Raw genomic sequence first — 20,181 nt, forward strand, 5'->3', positions numbered from 1 at the left:
AATATGCTGTGACTGTCGTCAATGGGAAATTCTCCTGGGCCAAACGTGATCAAGTCATTCTGGACAAGTAAGACCGCAAACACCGCCTCTTACTGGCTCAGATTTATATGTTGTGTAGTTTGCGTCTTGCAGTTGTGTTTTTCACACAGAATATAAAAAAGTAATGGTACATTTCTGTCCTACAATTCTCCATTTCATCAAAAAAAGATTTCAGAAAACATCTCTCTCTCTCTCTCTCTCTCTCTCTCTCTCTCTCTCTCGCTCTCTCTCTACATAGTTCAAGTTCATGTTGCTTTAATTTCTTATTAATATATGCCTGCATTTGTGTAGCGGTATTGCTAAAGCAGTAACCATGTATAGAAAGGGAAATATAATTACACCATAAAAGAAATAAAATATACAGTAAATGATAAATCCACAACAGCAGTAAAGTACACTGTAAAAAGCTCTTCGCTGACTTTACTTAAAAAAGCAGAGTAAACTCGTCGCCTTACGATTATTAAGTACACAAACTATGTGCATAATTATAAAAGTTAAGCCCAACACAGGCTCATTCTGAAAGTGTAGCCCTGTATACATTTCTGGAGATGGTGAATTATGCAGCCAGAGGTATGTTTGGTTGCATTTCATCAAACTACGTGGCGGTATGATACTGTTCCTTTTTTGCGCTACCACTGACCGCTTAACCCTGTGTGGACAGATTTACCCATGTTTATAGTTTGTCCAGTGGCTCGCCATGTACACTGGCGGACTTGAGACACAGCGAGGTGCGCTGACTGTGACGACGAGGTTCTAGTCCAGTGAAGAACGTGATTAGTATCGTTGATCCAGTAATTATTATCATATTTATGTGGGGTCTTAAAAAGTCTTAAATCTCAAAAGCTAAATTTCAGGCCTTAAAAAGTCTTAAATCTACCAATATACTGTGTTGTTGTCATGGATTGGTCAGGCTCTCACGACCCCCACTCACGAAGATCACCATCACCTGACTTCTAATGAGCACACAGCTGCATCACATTCACGAGCACCAGATAAAAGCACAGCACTCCAGTCGCTCATTGTCCGGGCTCGTCTCGACGAAAGCGGACAACTGAGCGACCACTCAGCGTAGTCATCCTCAGCTAAACAAACGATTTACTTACCTGTTCTCTTTGTATTCCTCCTAGTCTTCCTGGTCCTCCCGAATCGTCCTGTCTTCCAGTCCTTCCAAGTCTGTGTCATCCTCTGTCAGCTGTATCTGGTGTGTGCTGTCCATCCTCGTGTATTCCTGTTACCCAGCCACGGAGGAAAAGACCCCAACATCATTCCTGATCCTCCTGGCTATCCTTCATGTGCTCCTTGTTGTCATTCAATAAACACCCTAACGTTTCCTTACCTCTGTCTCCTGTCCGCTTCATAACAGAAGCCCGGACCCATAACGACGACAACATGAGCACCCTCGATCACTTTCAAGAGCTGGTGGACCAGTTGAAGCGGATTCTACAGCCACCAGCTCCACTTTCCAACGCACCACCAGCACCGAGCACTTCCGCCTCCACAGTTTCTTCTTCGGCCCTTCCTTCCAGTCCCATGGCCCGACCAGCGCCCTACTCAGGCGGAGCGGGGGAGTGCAATGGTTTTCTGTTACAATGTTCCCTCATATTCGAAATGCAACCTTCTCTATATCCCACAGATAAGTCAAAGATCGCCTACATCGTATCACTACTCTCTGGACCTGCACTTAAATGGGCTGAGACGATCTGGAACCAAGCCGGGCCGGTCATGAATTCCATCACTACCTTCACGGAGTATTTCAAAGAGGTGTTTGGACGTTCTGATGGGGAAGTAGCCGCTGGAGAGCAGCTGTATCATCTAAAGCAAGGTACTCTATCTACACAGGAATATGCTCTCCGGTTTCGCACTCTAGCAGCTGCAAGTGGATGGAATGAGAGATCGTTGTTGACCACGTACCGGCTCGGCTTGGAACCCACTCTCCGAATCCAGCTGGCCACATTAGATGATACAATGGGTCTGGAGAGATTCATCCAACATTCTCTCCGATGTTCCGATCGTCTCCGTTCCTATCAACAGGACACCATCACCCCCTCGTCTGCACTCCTCCAATCGCCTGAGTCAACAGCCTCTCCAGAACCAGAACCCATGATAATAGAGTCTGGAAGACTGACATCAGCGGAACGACAGAGGAGGCTGACCCGGGGTCTGTGTCTATACTGCGGTGTCAGTGGACACACCCGTATGGAGTGTCCCCTTCGTCCCATTCGGACTTCAGTGAGTGTATTCAGTACGAATATTGAACAATGTAAACCACTTACTACCACCGTACAAATAACTACTGCCTCTATTTCTCTCCTTGTCACAGCCCTCATCGACTCCGGGTCAGCAGGGAACTTCATCTCCCAATCCCTCTGTCGTCAACTCCACCTCCGTACTGAGGCGTCCTCGCATATATACCAGATACAACCGATAACCCAGTGCACTCGATCTTCGACCCGTATCCATCGACAATGCGAAGACATCCTTCTTCAAGTGGGGCTGTTACATCAAGAGAGGATTCAATTTCTGGTTCTGGAGGGTGCAAATATGGACATCATTCTAGGGCGCCCGTGGCTGGTGAAGCACGATCCCATCATCTCTTGGGGCACAGGAGAGATAAAGAAATGGGGATCTGGATGTACACCTACCTGTTTTCCAAATCTCCCTCTTCAAGGTCGGAACCCCATTTCTTTGTTTGCAACATCGGTCGAGAGCCCTCCTGAGAAGCAGTCTATCCACATTCCTAAGGAGTACAGCTCCTTTCATGATGTCTTCTGCCCCAAGAGAGCTTCCCAGCTACCGCCGCATCGGCCATGGGACTGCGCGATCGACCTAGTTCCAGATGCCCAGTTGCCAAGAGGTAGGATCTACCCGCTCTCGCTTCCAGAGAATCAGGCAATGGAAGATTACATAAGGGAGGCTCTGAGTCAGGGGTACAAACGTCACTCAAAATCACCAGCCGCCTCAAGCTTCTTCTTTGTGGCCAAGAAGGACGGAGGGCTGCGTCCATGCATCGACTACAGGGTCCTAAATAACGGTACAGTAAAATACCGATATCCCCTTCCTCTGGTACCAGCCGCTTTGGAACAGCTCCGAGAAGCTAAAGTCTTCACTAAATTGGACCTCCGCAGCGCGTATAATCTGATAAGAATACGTGAGGGGGACCAATGGAAGACAGCATTCGTGACCCCTACTGGCCACTATGAATATGAGGTCATGCCTTACGGTCTGGTCAACGCCCCCTCCGTATTCCAAAACTTCATTCATGAAGTCCTCCGGGAGTTTCTTCACCACTTTGTAATAGTGTACATAGATGACATCCTCATTTACTCCCGGAGTGAGGCCGAACATCGCCAACACGTTGCGGAGGTCCTACACACATTGAGAGAACATCACCTCTACCTCAAAGCGGAGAAATGCTCATTCCACCAGAAGTCGATTCATTTCTTGGGATACATCATTGATCAAACCGGTATACGTATGGATGGGAAGAAAATTGAGGCTGTTCTATCCTGGTCAGAACCCACTTCCATTAAGGAGCTCCAGAGGTTTCTTGGGTTTGCTAACTTTTATAGACGGTTTATCAAGGACTACAGCAGGATTACATCACCTCTCACTAATCTCCTCAAGGGTAAACCCAAAGGACTGGAGTGGACCAAAGAAGCAGCCGCAGCCTTCCGCCTTCTTAAGAAGGAGTTCACAAGGGCCCCACTCCTGACTCATCCTGACCCAAATCTTCCTTTCGTGGTGGAAGTGGACGCATCCACCACCGGCGTCGGGGCAGTATTATCTCAACATCATGATACACCGCCCCGACTGCATCCCTGTGCCTATTTCTCTCGGAAGTTGAGCCCGGCGGAGCAGAATTACAGCATAGGAGACAGGGAGCTGCTAGCAATCAAGCTAGCCTTGGAGGAGTGGCGTCACTGGTTGGAGGGAGCCAAACATCCGTTCCAGGTGATCACAGATCACAAAAACCTCCAATATATCAAAGAGGCCAAGAGACTATGTCCACGTCAAGCCAGATGGTCACTTTTCTTCTCACGTTTTGATTTCTCCATTTCCTATCGTCCAGGACCCAAGAATCTAAGAGCAGACGCTCTCTCTCGTTTACACGAGCATCACGATCATGAAGAACTCCCAACGAAGATTCTTCCCGAACACATCTCCATTTGTCCGATCACCTGGAACGCTCCTCCAGTCGTTGCCACTCCGGAAGCCCCTGCTCCGCCGGGATGCCCTCCTCATCGGCAGTTCATACCACCTGAACACCGGGTAGATCTGATCCACTCCTTACATACCTCGCTAGGCACTGGACATCCAGGGATCAACAATACTCTCTCGCTAGTATCCCAACGATTCTGGTGGCCAAACATGGCAAGGGATGTGAGGCAATATGTTCAGGGCTGTAAGGACTGTGCCCAATCCAAGAGCCCACGTCATCTACCCGCTGGAAAGCTCCATCCCTTGCCGATTCCGAACCGTCCCTGGTCACACCTAGGAGTGGACTTTATCACTGATCTCCCTTCGTCAGAAGGTAATACCTGTATTCTAGTCATAGTAGATAGATTCTCAAAGTTTGTCAAACTAATCCCTCTGAAAGGTCTTCCCACAGCCTTTGAAACAGCCGACAATATCTTTAATCAAGTCTTCAGGTCATTTGGTATTCCAGAAGATATTGTGTCGGACAGAGGTCCACAGTTCATCTCACGTCTATGGAAAGCCTTCTTCAAGCTCCTAGGTGTGGCCGTCAGCCTCTCTTCTGGATATCATCCCCAAACCAACGGGCAGACAGAGAGGAAGATTCAGGAGGTGGGACGGTTCCTGAGGACCTTCTGCAGTGGTCACCAGAGCTCCTGGAGCCAGTATTTGGGCTGGGCAGAATATGCCCAAAATTCACTGCGGCAACCCTCCACCGGACTCACGCCATTCCAGTGCGTCCTGGGCTTCCAACCACCGCTCTTTCCCTGGGATGGCGAACCATCTGATGTCCCCGCAGTGGATCACTGGTTCCGGGAGAGCGAGAGAGTCTGGGACGAGGCTCATCAACATCTGCAGAGGGCAGTCCGTCGAAGCAAGGTAACCGCCGATAGAAGAAGGTCTGAAGAACCCAGATACACACCCGGACAAAAGGTGTGGCTATCCACCCGGGACATACGCATGCGACTGCCCTCTCGCAAGTTAAGTCCCCGATTTGTTGGTCCCTTCACCATCGTGGAACAGGTTAACCCCGTCACCTACAAACTACAATTACCCTCTCACTACCGTATTCACCCTACATTCCACGTATCACTCCTGAAACCCTATCACGATCCTGTTCTTCCCTCCACAGAGCCTGACCACGAAGAGGAACCCCCTCCTCCACTGCTCCTAGAAGAAGGAGCCGTCTACGCAGTGAAGGAGATCTTGCGTTCCCGACGTCGTGGTGGCCAGTTGGAGTACCTGGTGGACTGGGAAGGGTACGGCCCCGAAGAAAGGACATGGGTTCCCAGAGCTGATATTCTCGATCCTAGTCTCATGGTGGAGTTTCATGAGAGCCACCCTGAGTTCCCAGCGCCTAGAGGCAGAGGGAGACCACCACGGCGTCGGAGGTGTCGGCCCTCAGGAGCGGGCCCTGGGGAGGGGGGTACTGTCATGGATTGGTCAGGCTCTCACGACCCCCACTCACGAAGATCACCATCACCTGACTTCTAATGAGCACACAGCTGCATCACATTCACGAGCACCAGATAAAAGCACAGCACTCCAGTCGCTCATTGTCCGGGCTCGTCTCGACGAAAGCGGACAACTGAGCGACCACTCAGCGTAGTCATCCTCAGCTAAACAAACGATTTACTTACCTGTTCTCTTTGTATTCCTCCTAGTCTTCCTGGTCCTCCCGAATCGTCCTGTCTTCCAGTCCTTCCAAGTCTGTGTCATCCTCTGTCAGCTGTATCTGGTGTGTGCTGTCCATCCTCGTGTATTCCTGTTACCCAGCCACGGAGGAAAAGACCCCAACATCATTCCTGATCCTCCTGGCTATCCTTCATGTGCTCCTTGTTGTCATTCAATAAACACCCTAACGTTTCCTTACCTCTGTCTCCTGTCCGCTTCATAACAGTTGTAGGGTTAGGGTTAGGGTTAGGGGTCTTTTTTAACAGGTCTTAATTTTCCTTTGTTCATGTGCAGCTACCCAATCTGGCCATTAACACACAATCATACAACATTGTATGCTCATACACATTTTTTTACTCTGGCGATGCAGTGGTGCAGTAGGTAGTGCTGTCGCCTCACATCAAGAAGGTCGCTGGTTCGAGCCTCGGCTGGGTCAGTTGGCGTTTCTGTGTGGAGTTTGCATGTTCTCAAAATGAATGAATGAATGAATGTTTTACTCTATTTACCGTAATGTTTTAATTACTTTCTTTACAGTAACATTTGTTTAAAAGTTCTCCATTTATTTACAGCAGAGGATACTGACCTGACCTATATTTTTATTATTAAATTATTATTATTGTATTATTAAATGTAGTAAATTATAATCATTTTTGATAGGGCAAGTGAACCTGAATATTCGAAAAAAATCCTTAGCATTTAACCTTGTATAAATCTAAAATTTCATTCATAATTGTCTTAAAAAGGTCTTTAAAAGTCTTAAATTTAATTGGGTGAATCCTGCAGAAACCCTGGGTAAAGCACAATTAAAAATATTTATTGTTTCTTCTTGATTTGTATTCGTTATTTCAAGAGTTCACACTTAGCTGATGATTGATTATAAGCATACTTGGCATGCTGTCCCCGGAGAGAGCCCTTAGCTCAAAAGGTCCTTGAGCCCTGGGCTCCCTCCCGTTTGCAGGGCGAGAGGGGAGCTTTGAGCTCAGGTAGATCTCGACAACTCCCCCTTTTTGATGAGAGCTGGTGACTAAAATGATTGCTATGAAGAGATATGCTGGATGAGCGTTTGACTGTAGTGCTAAATTTAGATTGATCAATTAAGTTGTAGTGCATGTTTGTGGAAGAACATGCTAACTTCGCACAGAAACGATGGCCGGCCTGTTAAAGGACTAGAACCGGTGGCGTTCTTGCTGTGAGGCAACAGTGCTAACCACTGTGCCACCGTGCCGCCCTATGAAGGGAAAATTTTAGGAGTAGGGGTGGAAGGGGGGATCCTTCAAATCGTAGATGACTGTAGTGAGAAAACCTGGCTCTTTATAGTGAGTTAGGAATCGCCTGATTGGTGGATCATACATAGCTAATGCAGATGCAGAACCAGCCGTGTTCAATCATAATCACGTGATCCTCTCGACATTCGTTTATAAATAAACTTCACGTTGTAATGAAAAGTCTTCAGACTCGCATGATCCTTCAGAATTCACTATTAAATGATGATTTCATGATCAGGAAACATTTATGATCATTATTTATGTTGAATTTATTCATCAAGTTTTGATAAATAGTACAAAATTAAGAATAAAGTAGAACTAAATATTTCCTTTATTGATAATAATGAGAATCTTTATAGGTGAGCATCAATACAGCAAATAAACATAGTATTGGTGAGACTTTAATATACTAGTGTGCAAAGTTTTGACTGGTTGTGCACGTGTGTGTGTGTGTGTGTGTGTGTGTGTGTATATATATATATATATATAGTAAGTAATTTGATGCATCAGATATCTTCCTATGCAAATGCACTGATAAGAGAAACACAAAGACAATGTGTGTGAATTTACTGTATTCTAGAGCGGAAATACACATCATTTGCATTATGGTGAAATGCGTAAGGGTTACTTTAGTGTTACTTACCTTTTCCATATCTAATAACAATATGATAAGCATTTTATTATTCTCGTGTCGTACTGACTTTCTCATGCATGTGGCTTATAAATGTGATCTTGTGGAAAAAAAAGTGTGAATTATCGACATATATCTGTCATCGTTTGCACGTTATTCTCAAGCTGTTTTATTTTCTAGATCTGAAGTGAACTATGCTGCAGCTTTCAGCCAATAAATGTCATGTAAAATGTATTTTAATTCACATTGGGAGCATTTAACACTTAATAAAGCACATAAGTAGTTATGCTGTTGTTCTTCTGCGACATCACAGAAATAGAAAGCATTTCAGAATTGTTTGCCCCTCACCATTGCAAATATTTAGGACAAAATCTCCGTTAAACATGGGTAAGATGGCTGTCCATGTGGTGTGCTGTTAGGAGACGGTGTAAGAGTGTTTAAAGGATGAGCTGTAAACATCAGGGCTCATTAATAAACATGCCGTATGCACAAAACAGAGCTGCAATGTTTTCCCATGCAAACTTTGTGATCTCTAAAAGCAAATGATGAGAGAATGTGCGCAGCTGTAAGTAAACTTGTTACCCTAAATAGATACTTAATTAAACCACTTTAAATCATCATATGAGCCATAATTGTTAATAAATAAATGAAAAAATAATGTACGTTCACTTTTATGAAGGTTTCTACCCTGTCAAAAATATGCTGTTTGCGTATTTTGTGTTTTCAGTGTTCAGTTCTGGTGGTGAATTGCATTATGGGATGTTGATCTCTGCTCTGTCCACTTTTGATGCTGTAAATTCAGCTCTACAGTTAAACAAAGTGACTTTTATTGACATTTTAGTGGTTTGAAATAATGTAAGAAATAATATCTAGAGAAATATGTCTGTAAAATAACAGAAAATGTTCAGGCTCAGGGATGTTCAGGGAAAACACAGGCTCATTCAGAATGCGTAGCCCTATATACATTTCTGGAGATCGTGAATTATGTAGCCAGAGGTGCGTATGGCTGCATTTTGTCTTTAAAATGAACGCTATGGGGCGGTATGACGCCGTTACTTTTCACACTATCTGCTAACCGCTTACCTCCGTTTGGACGGCTTTCCCACTGTTGGTGCAGTGGCTCACCATGTGCGTCGGCAGACTTGAGACACAAAGATGACCGTGATGACGGAGTTTGAGTCTGGCGAAAAACAGTTCCAGAAAGCAGCTAAAACAAAAGCCAATAAAAAAGCAAGCAAATAACAGGGTGAGAATGTGGTAAAATCTGAAAACAAGGTAAAAATCAGGCGAGGGCTTTAATTTTCTGGACTGCATTTGAAAGCACTATTGGTTGGGTTTAGGTTAGGAGAGTGGGTCTTTCAGTCAGTCAGTCAGTCAGTCAGTCGACAGCGGCCTCTAGTGGATTTGCGTGAGGACAGCAGGCGTGAATGGCAGTCGTGAGAGAAATCTGAGATCTGAAAAAGCCTACACAGCGCCCTCTAGTGGATTTTCAAAAACCAAAACTGCAAAAAAAAAATGTAGCTCCTGGGGCGTATTTGGCGCTCTTCAGAAATGTATACAGGGGTACATAATCAGAATGAGCCTGGGTTGAGTTTATTACAAGGATTCTGTAGCATAATATACAACATCAACACAGACAATATAGCACTGCAAACTATTAAACATGTTCATAAAGGTTGAAGGTTGATGGAAGAAAGAAAGCTGTAGCATAACATGTATCATAAAAATGTGGAATATTTATGGATTTTTTTAGTGTATGCAGATTTAATAAATGAGACGCTGGAGATGTGTTTTTCTGCTGTGTTGTTGTGTTCTGAGTGTGTGTGTGTGTGTGTGTTCTGTGCAGCATTAACGTGCTGGTGCCGCAGGGCTCTCTGTTGGCTGTGGTCGGTCATGTGGGCTGTGGGAAAACCTCACTGATATCTGCTCTGCTGGGGGAGATGGAGAAGCTGGATGGGCAGATCTCCATACGGGTCAGCATCTGCACTCTTCGTGCATTTAAAAAAACATTTATTATTACTGCACAGAACTTATGTAGAGTTTTTGTCTTGTTTCTAGTGTAAATATCTATAAAATCTCAAATCAAGAAGCATTTCATTGAGAAGTGTAAAATATTGCTTCGTTTATTATGACAAAATGAAGTGAGTTTTTCCTTAAAACAAGCTAAATGATCTGCCTGTGGGGTAAACAATAATAATCTAGCTTTTACTTTGACATAAGGTTATTTTCTTACCTCATTAGTAAATTATTTAGCTTGTTTTAAGGAAAAACTCACTACATTTTGACTCATTATTTCTGAAAACAACACTATATTTTGTGCTCATCTAGAAAATGCTTCTTGATTTAAGAGTTTTTAGATATTTGGACTAGAAACAAGACTAAAAATGTAGGTAAGAGAGGCATTTTTTATTTTTTGTTGTTTAAATTAACTCCATTTAACAATGGCATGACATGATATATAATAACACATTGATTTATTATATAAATTCAGTCAAATGAAGTTTATTATCTACAACTACACCTCAAAGACATGAAATATTCTCAATGCAACATATGTCTTTACATCTACCGAGGATCAGGAATGCACTCACAATCATATCAAGGCTAAAAGTAGCTTCTAATGCACTGATTTAGGAGAAGATCTTGGGCATCAGTGCTGAATTTAGGACTCCTGAAGTGTTTTAGTGCTAAAACTAGCTGCTAAATCAGTGAAACACTGCTTGGTTTTTGCAGCATTTTTATTTTTGCAGAATGCTAGATTTGTTTGTGAAATTTTGGGACAAATTTCACTCCATAAAAGTATTCCTTTCTGTATAATCTTTAGTACATTTTCCATAATCTCAGTAGTTTTGTGCACCACTTTTATAAGAAAACCTTCACTGTTTATCTATCTGTTTACTCTTGATTTACTCTTGTTTACTCTTGAATATCTAGTGAATAGTGGAGTTTAGTGAGTGTTCAGTGAATGCTGGAGTTTCTGAAGCGAGTTTGTGTCCTCCGCAGGGCTCTGTGGCTTATGTTCCTCAGCAGGCCTGGATCCAGAACGCCACACTGAGGGACAACATACTGTTCGGCCGGCCGTATGTGGAACAGAAATACCGCTGTGTGCTGGAGGCCTGCGCCCTGACTCCTGACCTGGAAGTGCTTCCTGGAGGAGACCTGACTGAGATCGGGGAGAAGGTGAAGAGGCGCTCTCTAGAAACAAATATACATTTACATGAACAACCTCTCTCTCTCTCTTGTTCATTCATTTAATTTCTTTTGGCCTAGTTTCTTATATATTAGGGCTCGCCACAGTGGAATGAACCGCTTCTCTGTCTCCTTTATTTATTTATTTATTTATTTATTTATTTATTTATTTATTTATTTATTTATTTATGCATGCAATTATTTATTTATGCATGCAATTATTTATTTATGCATGCAATTATTTATGCATTTATTAGTTTTTTTATTTATGCATGCTTTCAATTATTTATTAATTAATTTATTAATTTATTTATTCATTCAAGTTATGATTTTTTTATTTATGCAATTATATATTCATTTATGCAACTATTTATTTGTGCAATTATTTATTTATTTATGCATGCAATTATTTATTAGATTTTTTTTTATTTATGCATGCAATTATTTATTCATTTATGCATTTTTTTATTTATGCATGCTTGCAATTATGTATGCATTTATTTATTTATTTATTTATTTATTTATACAGAAATACAACAATGGAAAAATCAAAATAAAGGAATAGAAACAAATATAGGTATACATGAACAACCTCTTTCTCTCTCTCTTAGTCATTAATTTATTTTTCATTGGCTTAATCCCTTATTTATCAGGGGTCACCACAGCGGAATGTGCCACCTCTCTGTATCTCTCCTTTGTTTATTTATTTATTTATTTATTTATTTATTTATTTATTTATTTTATTTATAAATTTATTTATTTAAAAATATTTATGTTAATAATTAATTAATTAATTTATTTATTTATTGCTTTATTGCCTCTAAAAATAAAAACAAAGCATGACATATGTGGAGAAATATAACAATGGAAAGATCTAAATAAAAGAATAGAAACAAATATAGATATACACAAACAACCCCTCTCTCTCTCTCTCTCTCTCTCTCTCTCTCTTATAATATTTATTTATTGTTATACAGAAAATACACTTTTAAAATAAATATGCATATTTAAACAACTCATAAATATTTAAACAACCTGCTTGTACAATAGAGCTTCATTCATGTAATTCTGTATTTATTGCTGAAAAACCGTATTGCAATGCTTTGTTTATAATGCATTTAAATATGGAAACTTTTATGTATTTTTATATTATACATAAATATATTTGTATAATAATATAACTATTATATGCTCAAGATGCATAATTTATTTAGAAATATTTTGCATATATTTATATATAAATATGCATTAAATGTAGTTTTTTTTACAATCATGCTTCATGAAATTATGCGTTTGTTTAACATGCATGTGTGTGTGTGTGTGCAGGGCATTAATCTCTCCGGCGGTCAGCGTCAGCGTGTGAGTCTGGCCAGAGCTCTGTACAGTGAAGCAGACGTGTATCTGCTGGATGATCCTCTGTCTGCTGTTGACGCTCATGTGGCCAAACACATTTTTGACCACGTCATCGGTCCTGAAGGAGCGCTCAAGGGAAAGGTCTTTACAGCACTTATACTGTTTACATCAATATTACTCATACTGTTTACATAACTGATACTGTTACTGTTTACATTACAATTAACATCACTATTGCTGTTTACACCACTATTACTGTTACTATTTACATCATAACAGTGGTCAGAAGCAGAAGAAACCAGAGAACTTCAGTTAATGTAATCAGTTACTGATTACAAATTACATAAGAACATTTGTAATCAATTATATAATGTCTTAGTTTACACATGTATGGGTTATTTTGGAATACATTTAGATTACTTATGTGCTAACCCTTATTCTGTTATTAAACTTGTGGATTACTTTTAGATTACATTTAGATTACTTATGTGCTAACCCTTATTCTGTTACTAAACTTGTGAATTACTTTTAGATTACATTTAGATTACTTCTATGGTAACCCTTATTTAATGTCACGTTACAAACTACATGATATAACTTGTAGTATGTTATATAATATCTTAGATTACACATTTATGGATTACTTTTGGATTACATTTAGATTACTTTTGTGCTAAACCTTATTCAGTTATTAAACATGCGGATTACTTTTGGATTACATTTAGATAAAATTTGCACTAACCCTTATTCAGTTATTACACATGTGCGGATTACTTTTGGATTACTTTTAGATTAAATTTGTGCAAACTCTATTCAGTTATTAAACCAGTGGATTACTTTTAATTACATGTAGATTACTTTTGTGCTAACCCTTATTTAATGTCACATGCCCAACTGCATTATATAATTTGTAGTCAGTTATATAATATTAGATTACACATTTAAGGAATACTTTTGGATTACATTTAGATTACTTTTGTACTAACCCATATTTACTTATTAAACATATGTGGATTACTTATGGATTACATTTAGATTACTTTTGCACTAACCATTATTCATTTAAGTTAGCACTTTCCTAGCTAGTTTAACAGGTTACTAGCATGTTTAGCACTTGGCTAGCATGAATTGTGTGCTACAGTGGACTGTGATGTGGGTGATCAGTTAAGGATGACACAGTTTTTTTCCTCTTCTAGACGCGGATCCTGGTAACTCACGGCATCAGCTTCCTGCCGCAGGTCGACAACATCCTGGTCCTGGTGGACGGACACGTGTCAGAAATGGGATCCTATCAGGATCTGCTGAGACAGAATGGAGCATTCGCAGAATTCCTGAGAAACTATTCTCTCGAAGACATCATTGAAGATGACGAACTCACAGGTACGTCTGCAGAGTGGCAGAAATTAAAAAGGAAAATATGCGGAAAAAATAAATATGCCTAAAAATATACACATGCAAATACTGTATAGATACAAGATATACATATAAATAAATATACAAGTGAAGTCCAAATTATTCACCCTCCTGTGCAATATTTATTCTTTTTCCAATATTTCCCAGATGATGTTGAACAGATTCAGGAATTTCTCACAGTATTTCCTATAATGTGTTTTCTTCTGGAGAAAGTCTGATCTGTTTTATTTCTTGTTTTTATTATTTGTGATAGTTTTTCTAAGAATATTAAGTTTATTTAACCGTTATATGCTGACAAATACATATAATATGTTTATATATGAAACATTATTTGTTTTGTTCATGTGTTACATATAAAAATACATATTATAAATGATTATTTACAGTGCATGAATAAATCTGACTTGTTTTTTGCTACAATTAGGTGCCATGACCTTTACTTTATCATACATAAAAATAGTTAATTATGTTAATTTAAATATTTTGTTTATTCTGAAACAATTATTACATGATATTTATGTTTTGATATTTATTTATTTATTTATTAATTAATTAATTAATTTATTTATTTTTTTATTTTTTTATTTATTCATTTATATAAATATTATTTATTAGGTTATTTATTTATTTATTGCTTTATTTATTATTTATATAAATATTATTTATTAGGGTATTTATTTATTTATTGCTTTATTTATTTATGCTAAAATGTAAATATTTATTATATGCTGAATAAGTAGATTTTATAAAATGTTATACGCTATAATATCATTTATTTATTAATGTTCTTGTTTATTTATTTGTTTGTTTATTTATTGTGTATTTAATTATGTGTTTATTTTTATTTGTACTTTTTATTTATTTAAAACTCAAATATAAATATTTATTATATGTTGAATAAGAACATTTAGTAAAACTGCATTCATTATAATAATATTTATTTATTTATGTTTTGTCTATTTATTTATTTATTACTTTATATTTGTATTTAATATTTTTTTGTTTTATTTATTTATGCTAAAATATATATATTTATTATATGCTAAATAAGTGTATTTTTGAAAATGTTATTCTTATAATATTTTTTATTTATTTACTTATGATTTATTTATGTTTTGTTTATTTATTTATGTTTTATTTATTTATTTATCTATGTTTTGTTTATTTATTTATTTATTTATTTACGTTTTGTTTAATTATTTATTTATGTTTTGTTTATTTGTTTAGCTATTTATTTATTTATGTTTTATTTATTTATTTATTTATTTATGTTTTGTTTATTTATTTATTTATTTATGTTTTGTTTAATTATTTATTTATGTTTTGTTTATTTATTTAGTTATTTGTTTATTTATTTATTTATGTTTTATTTATTTATTTATTTATTTATTTATTTATTTATTTATTTATTTATTTATTTATTTATTTATTCATTTATGTTTTATTTATTTATTTATTTATGTTTTGTTTATTTATTTATATATTTGTTTATTTATTTATTTATTTTGTATTTATTTGTGTATTTATTTATTCATTTGTACATTTAATCAATTTAATATTTAAATCTAAATATTTATTATATGCTGAATAAGTACATTTTGTAAAATTGCATTTATTATAATATTTATTTATTTATGTTTTGTCTATTTTTATATATATATATATATGCAGAATAAGTGCATTTGACAAAACATAATAATATTAAAAAGATGTATTTATTTATGTAGGATTGTGTGTGTGACTTGTGTATGTGCTGCTTTGTGTAGTGTCCTTTGATGAGGAAGAAGAGGAGTTTCCTGAAGACGCTCTCAGCAATCACACAGATATGGTGGATAATGAGCCAGTAGTGAATGAAGCCCGCAGACAGTTCATGAGGTACAGTTTCCTCCTGCATTTTTAATGTCTTCTCGTTGTGGCATTGTCAACTTCTGCTTTCAATGACACATGGCAAACACTGCATTAATACAAAACACTTAATATCACACCCAGGAGGAAATAAAAGAGCTGCCATGCCAGTAACTAGAGTCTCACGCTAACTTTATTTGACCACCAATGCTCAATGCTTTTGAGTGTGTAACAGAAGAGTGTGCAAGCTTTGGGATGGTAAAAGATAGAAGGGATACAGCTGTGGATACTCACGGCAATGTAGCATCATTTTTGTGACACTGTACGACAATAAATAATATTTCTACATGTGTGAGATGTTAAAAATACAATTTATGGGTATTTTATGAAATAATATGAGTAATACTCTGTATTTACATTAGTGTTTGTGCATTACAGCACAAGTCACATAAATAAATAAATAAATAAATAAATAAATAAATAAATAAATAAATAAATAAATAAATAAATATGATAAATAAATAAATAAATAAATAAATGTGCTTAAATAAATAAATATTATGATGAATATTTTCACTTATTTTGCATATAATATATATTTATATTTAAGTATTAATAAATAGATTAATAAATAAATAAATAAATAAATAAATAAATGTGCTTAAATAAATAAATATTATGATGAATATTTTCACTTATTTTGCATATAATATATATTTATATTTAAGTATTAATAAATAGATTAATAAATAAATAAATAAATAAATGTGCTTAAATAAATAAATATTATGATGAATATTTTCACTTATTTTGCATATAATATATATTTATATTTAAGTATTAATAAATAGATTAATAAATAAATAAATAAATAAATAAATAAATAAATGTGCTTAAATAAATAAATATTATGATGAATATTTTCACTTATTTTGCATATAATATATATTTATGTTTAAGTATTAATAAATAGATTAATAAATAAATACTCAAATAAATAAACAAAGAAAACATAAATAAAGAAATGAATGAATGAATTAATGAATTAATGAATGGTTTAATGAATGCAATTTTACAAAATGTACTTATTCAGCATATAATATATATATATATTTTAGTATTAATATAAGAATATGTGAGATGTTAAAAAATAAATAATATGATTAATACTGTATAATTACTGTTTTTACAGTACTGTTTGTGCATTACAGCACAAGTCACACAAATAAATAAATAAATAAATAAATAAATAAATAAATAAATAAATAAATAAATAAATGTGCTTAAATAAATATGATAAATATTTTCACTTATTCTGCATATTATATATATTTAAGTTTAGGTATTAATAAACAGATAAGTAAATATACGAACAAAAACATAAATAAGTGAATAAATGAATAAATAAATAAATTAATAAATGTATGAATGAGCGAATAAATAAATAAATGTGCATAAATAAATAAATATAATGATGAATTTTTTCACTTATTCTGCATATAATATATATTTATATTAATGGATTAATAAATAGATAAATAAATAAATAAATAGACAAATAAATGAATGAATGAATGAATAAATATTATAATGAATGCAATTTTACAAAATGTATATATAGTAAATATTTATATTTAAGTATTAAATAAATAAAAGAATGTGTGAGATGTTTAAAAAACAATTAATGGGTATTTTAATAAATAATATGAGTAATACTCTGTGTAATTACTGTTTTTACATTGCTGTCGGTGCATTACAGCACAAGTCACACAAATAAATACATTTGCATAAATGCATAAATATTATGATGATTTTTTTCACTTATTCTGCATAAAATATAGTTTTATATATAACTATTAATAGATATATAAATAGATACACAAATAAATAAACAAACAAAAACAAAAATAAGTAAATGAATGAAAGAAAGAAAGAATAAAAAATAAATATTATGATGAATATTTACACTTATTCTGCATATTATATATATATATATATATATATATAAAGTATTAATAAATAGATAAATAAATACACAAATAAACAAAAACATAAATAAGTAAATGAATGAATTAATTATTGAATGAATAAATAAATATGCATAAATAAATATTATTTAAAATATTAATTAATAAAATATTATTCTGCATATAATATATATTTATATTTAAATATTAGTAAATAAATACACAAATGAACAAACAATCAAAACTTAAATAAATAAATAAATAGCTGTTTTTACATGACCATTACAGCACAAATCACATACACAATCCAACATAAATAAATAAATATGTAATTATGTACTCAATGTACTTATTCAGCATATAATAGATATTTATATTTAAGTAATAAAGTGTTTAAATATTAAAGTATTGTGTGTGTGTGTGTGTGTGTGTGTGTGTGTGTGCGCAGGCAGATGAGCATCATGTCTAATGATGTGGAGAACCCTAAGAAGATGTCCCGCCGGCGCCGCTGCAGCGAGAGGAAACATCCGGAAACACCGACCGAGAAGAAGGAGCCGAAGGTGGAGAAACTGATCCAGGCAGAGACCACCGAGACGGGCAGAGTGAGTGACGGACACAGACACACACACACACACACACACACATAAGCACACAAGCATGCACACAACAATCAATCACACATGGACACTCTTAAACACAAATACAAACACACACTCACATATACACGCACACATGCACAAACACGCACACGCATACATGCACAGACTCACACACATATGCACATACACAATTGCACACACACACACAGACACATGCACACAATCACACAAGCGAGCACACACAATAACACACACACATGCATACATGAACAGATACACACACTTACATGCATACATGCACATACATACATACTCACACATATACACGCATAGACACACACACACACATACACGCACACACACACGCACACACACACACACACAGACACACACACACACACACACATGCAAAAAAGATATTCAAAAATAAATAGTATTTTGTGTGTGTGTGTGTGTGTGTGTGCAGGTGAAGATGCAGGTGTATTGGGAGTATGTGAAGGCGATCGGGCCTCTGCTGGCGCTCTTCATCTGTTTTCTGTACGGCTGTCAGAGCGCCGCCGCCATCGGGGCAAACTTCTGGCTCAGCGAGTGGACGAACGACGCGCTGCACAACCGAACACAGGAGATGCTGCAGACTAGAGTGGGGGTGTATGCTGCGCTGGGCATCTCACAAGGTACACACACACACACACACACACACACACACAATGCAAAATAATGCTTCTCTTACTCAGAGTTTTAGACTTGATTCTAGTCCAAACATCTAAACTCATAAATCAAGAGGCGTTTTTAGACAAGCACAAAATACAAGCCATGAGTTTCTCCTTAAACACTTTGTTTATATGTATGTGTGTGTATCACGTATAAAAAATCAATATACAATCAGCGGCCACTTTATTAGGTACACCTCACTAGTACCAGGTCGGACCCCTTTTGCCTTCAGAACTGCTTTAATCCTTCATGGCAGAGATTCAACAAGCTACTGGAAATATTCCTGAGATTTTGCTCCATATTGACATGATAGCATCACACAGTTGCTGCAGATTTATCGGCTGCACATCCATGATGCCAATCTCCCGTTCCACCACATCCCAAAGGTGCTCTATTGGATTGAGCTCTGGTGACTGTGGAGGCCATTTGAGTACAGTGAACTCATTGTCATGTTCAAGAAACCAGTCTGAGATGATTGGTGCTTTATGACATGGTGTGTTATCCTGCTGGAAGTAGCCATCAGAAGATGGAGACACTGTGCTCATAAAGGGATGGACATGGTCAGCAACAATACTCAGGTAGGCTGTGGTGTTGACACCATCCTCAATTGGTACTAATGGACCCAAAGTGTGCCAAGAAAATCCCCCCCACACCATTACACCACCACCACCAGCCTGAACCGCTGATACAAGGCAGGATGATCCATGCTTTCATGTTGTTGAGGCCAAATCCTGGTGGTTCATAAAGACTCTCTATAGGCTTAATGTATTTTATACTGTAAGAAAAGTTTATTATATTGCTCTACCACTAAACCCAGCCCTCAAAGCAAAACCGTGACAACCTAGGACGCCATTAAAGGGTTAGTTCACCCAAAAATGAAGACCTGCTCACTATTTACTCATGCTCAAGTAGTTCTGGACCGTTTCTTTCTCCTGTTGAACACTAAAGAAGATAGTTTGAAGAATGCTGAAAACTGTAACCACTGACTTCCATAGAAGGAAACACAAATACCACAGAAGTTGATGGTTACACATTTCCAACATTTTTCGAAATATCTTCTTTTGTGTTTAAAAGAAGGAAGAACGTTTTAGGCAGATTAATTTGCAAAAACTCATTTAATTTAGATTTTAATTTCTGAAAACAAGACGATATTGTTCACTTATCCAGAAAATGCGTCTTGATTTAATCATTTTCATATATTTGGACTAGAAGCAAGATAAAACCCTAAGTGGGAAAAGCATTTTGCAGTGTGTCATAACACAAATTTATGTCCTTGTAAACCACACACACACACACACACA

General features: G+C 36.5%; 1 protein-coding gene across 1 annotated transcript in view; it reads left to right on the top strand.

Moving 5' to 3' along the window:
* The window catches only part of LOC130238836 (ATP-binding cassette sub-family C member 3-like), a 64,723-nt gene that overhangs the window by 21,395 nt on the left and 23,147 nt on the right, over positions 1-20,181 (top strand). Inside the window, 8 exon segments of the mRNA XM_056469952.1 lie at positions 1-67; positions 9,650-9,776; positions 10,807-10,983; positions 12,319-12,486; positions 13,542-13,725; positions 15,525-15,633; positions 18,019-18,172; positions 18,636-18,843. Coding sequence (XP_056325927.1) covers positions 1-67; positions 9,650-9,776; positions 10,807-10,983; positions 12,319-12,486; positions 13,542-13,725; positions 15,525-15,633; positions 18,019-18,172; positions 18,636-18,843 — 1,194 coding nt within the window.

This window comes from Danio aesculapii, chromosome 12, assembly GCF_903798145.1.
Source record: "Danio aesculapii chromosome 12, fDanAes4.1, whole genome shotgun sequence".
Classification (NCBI taxonomy): Eukaryota; Metazoa; Chordata; class Actinopteri; order Cypriniformes; family Danionidae; genus Danio; species Danio aesculapii.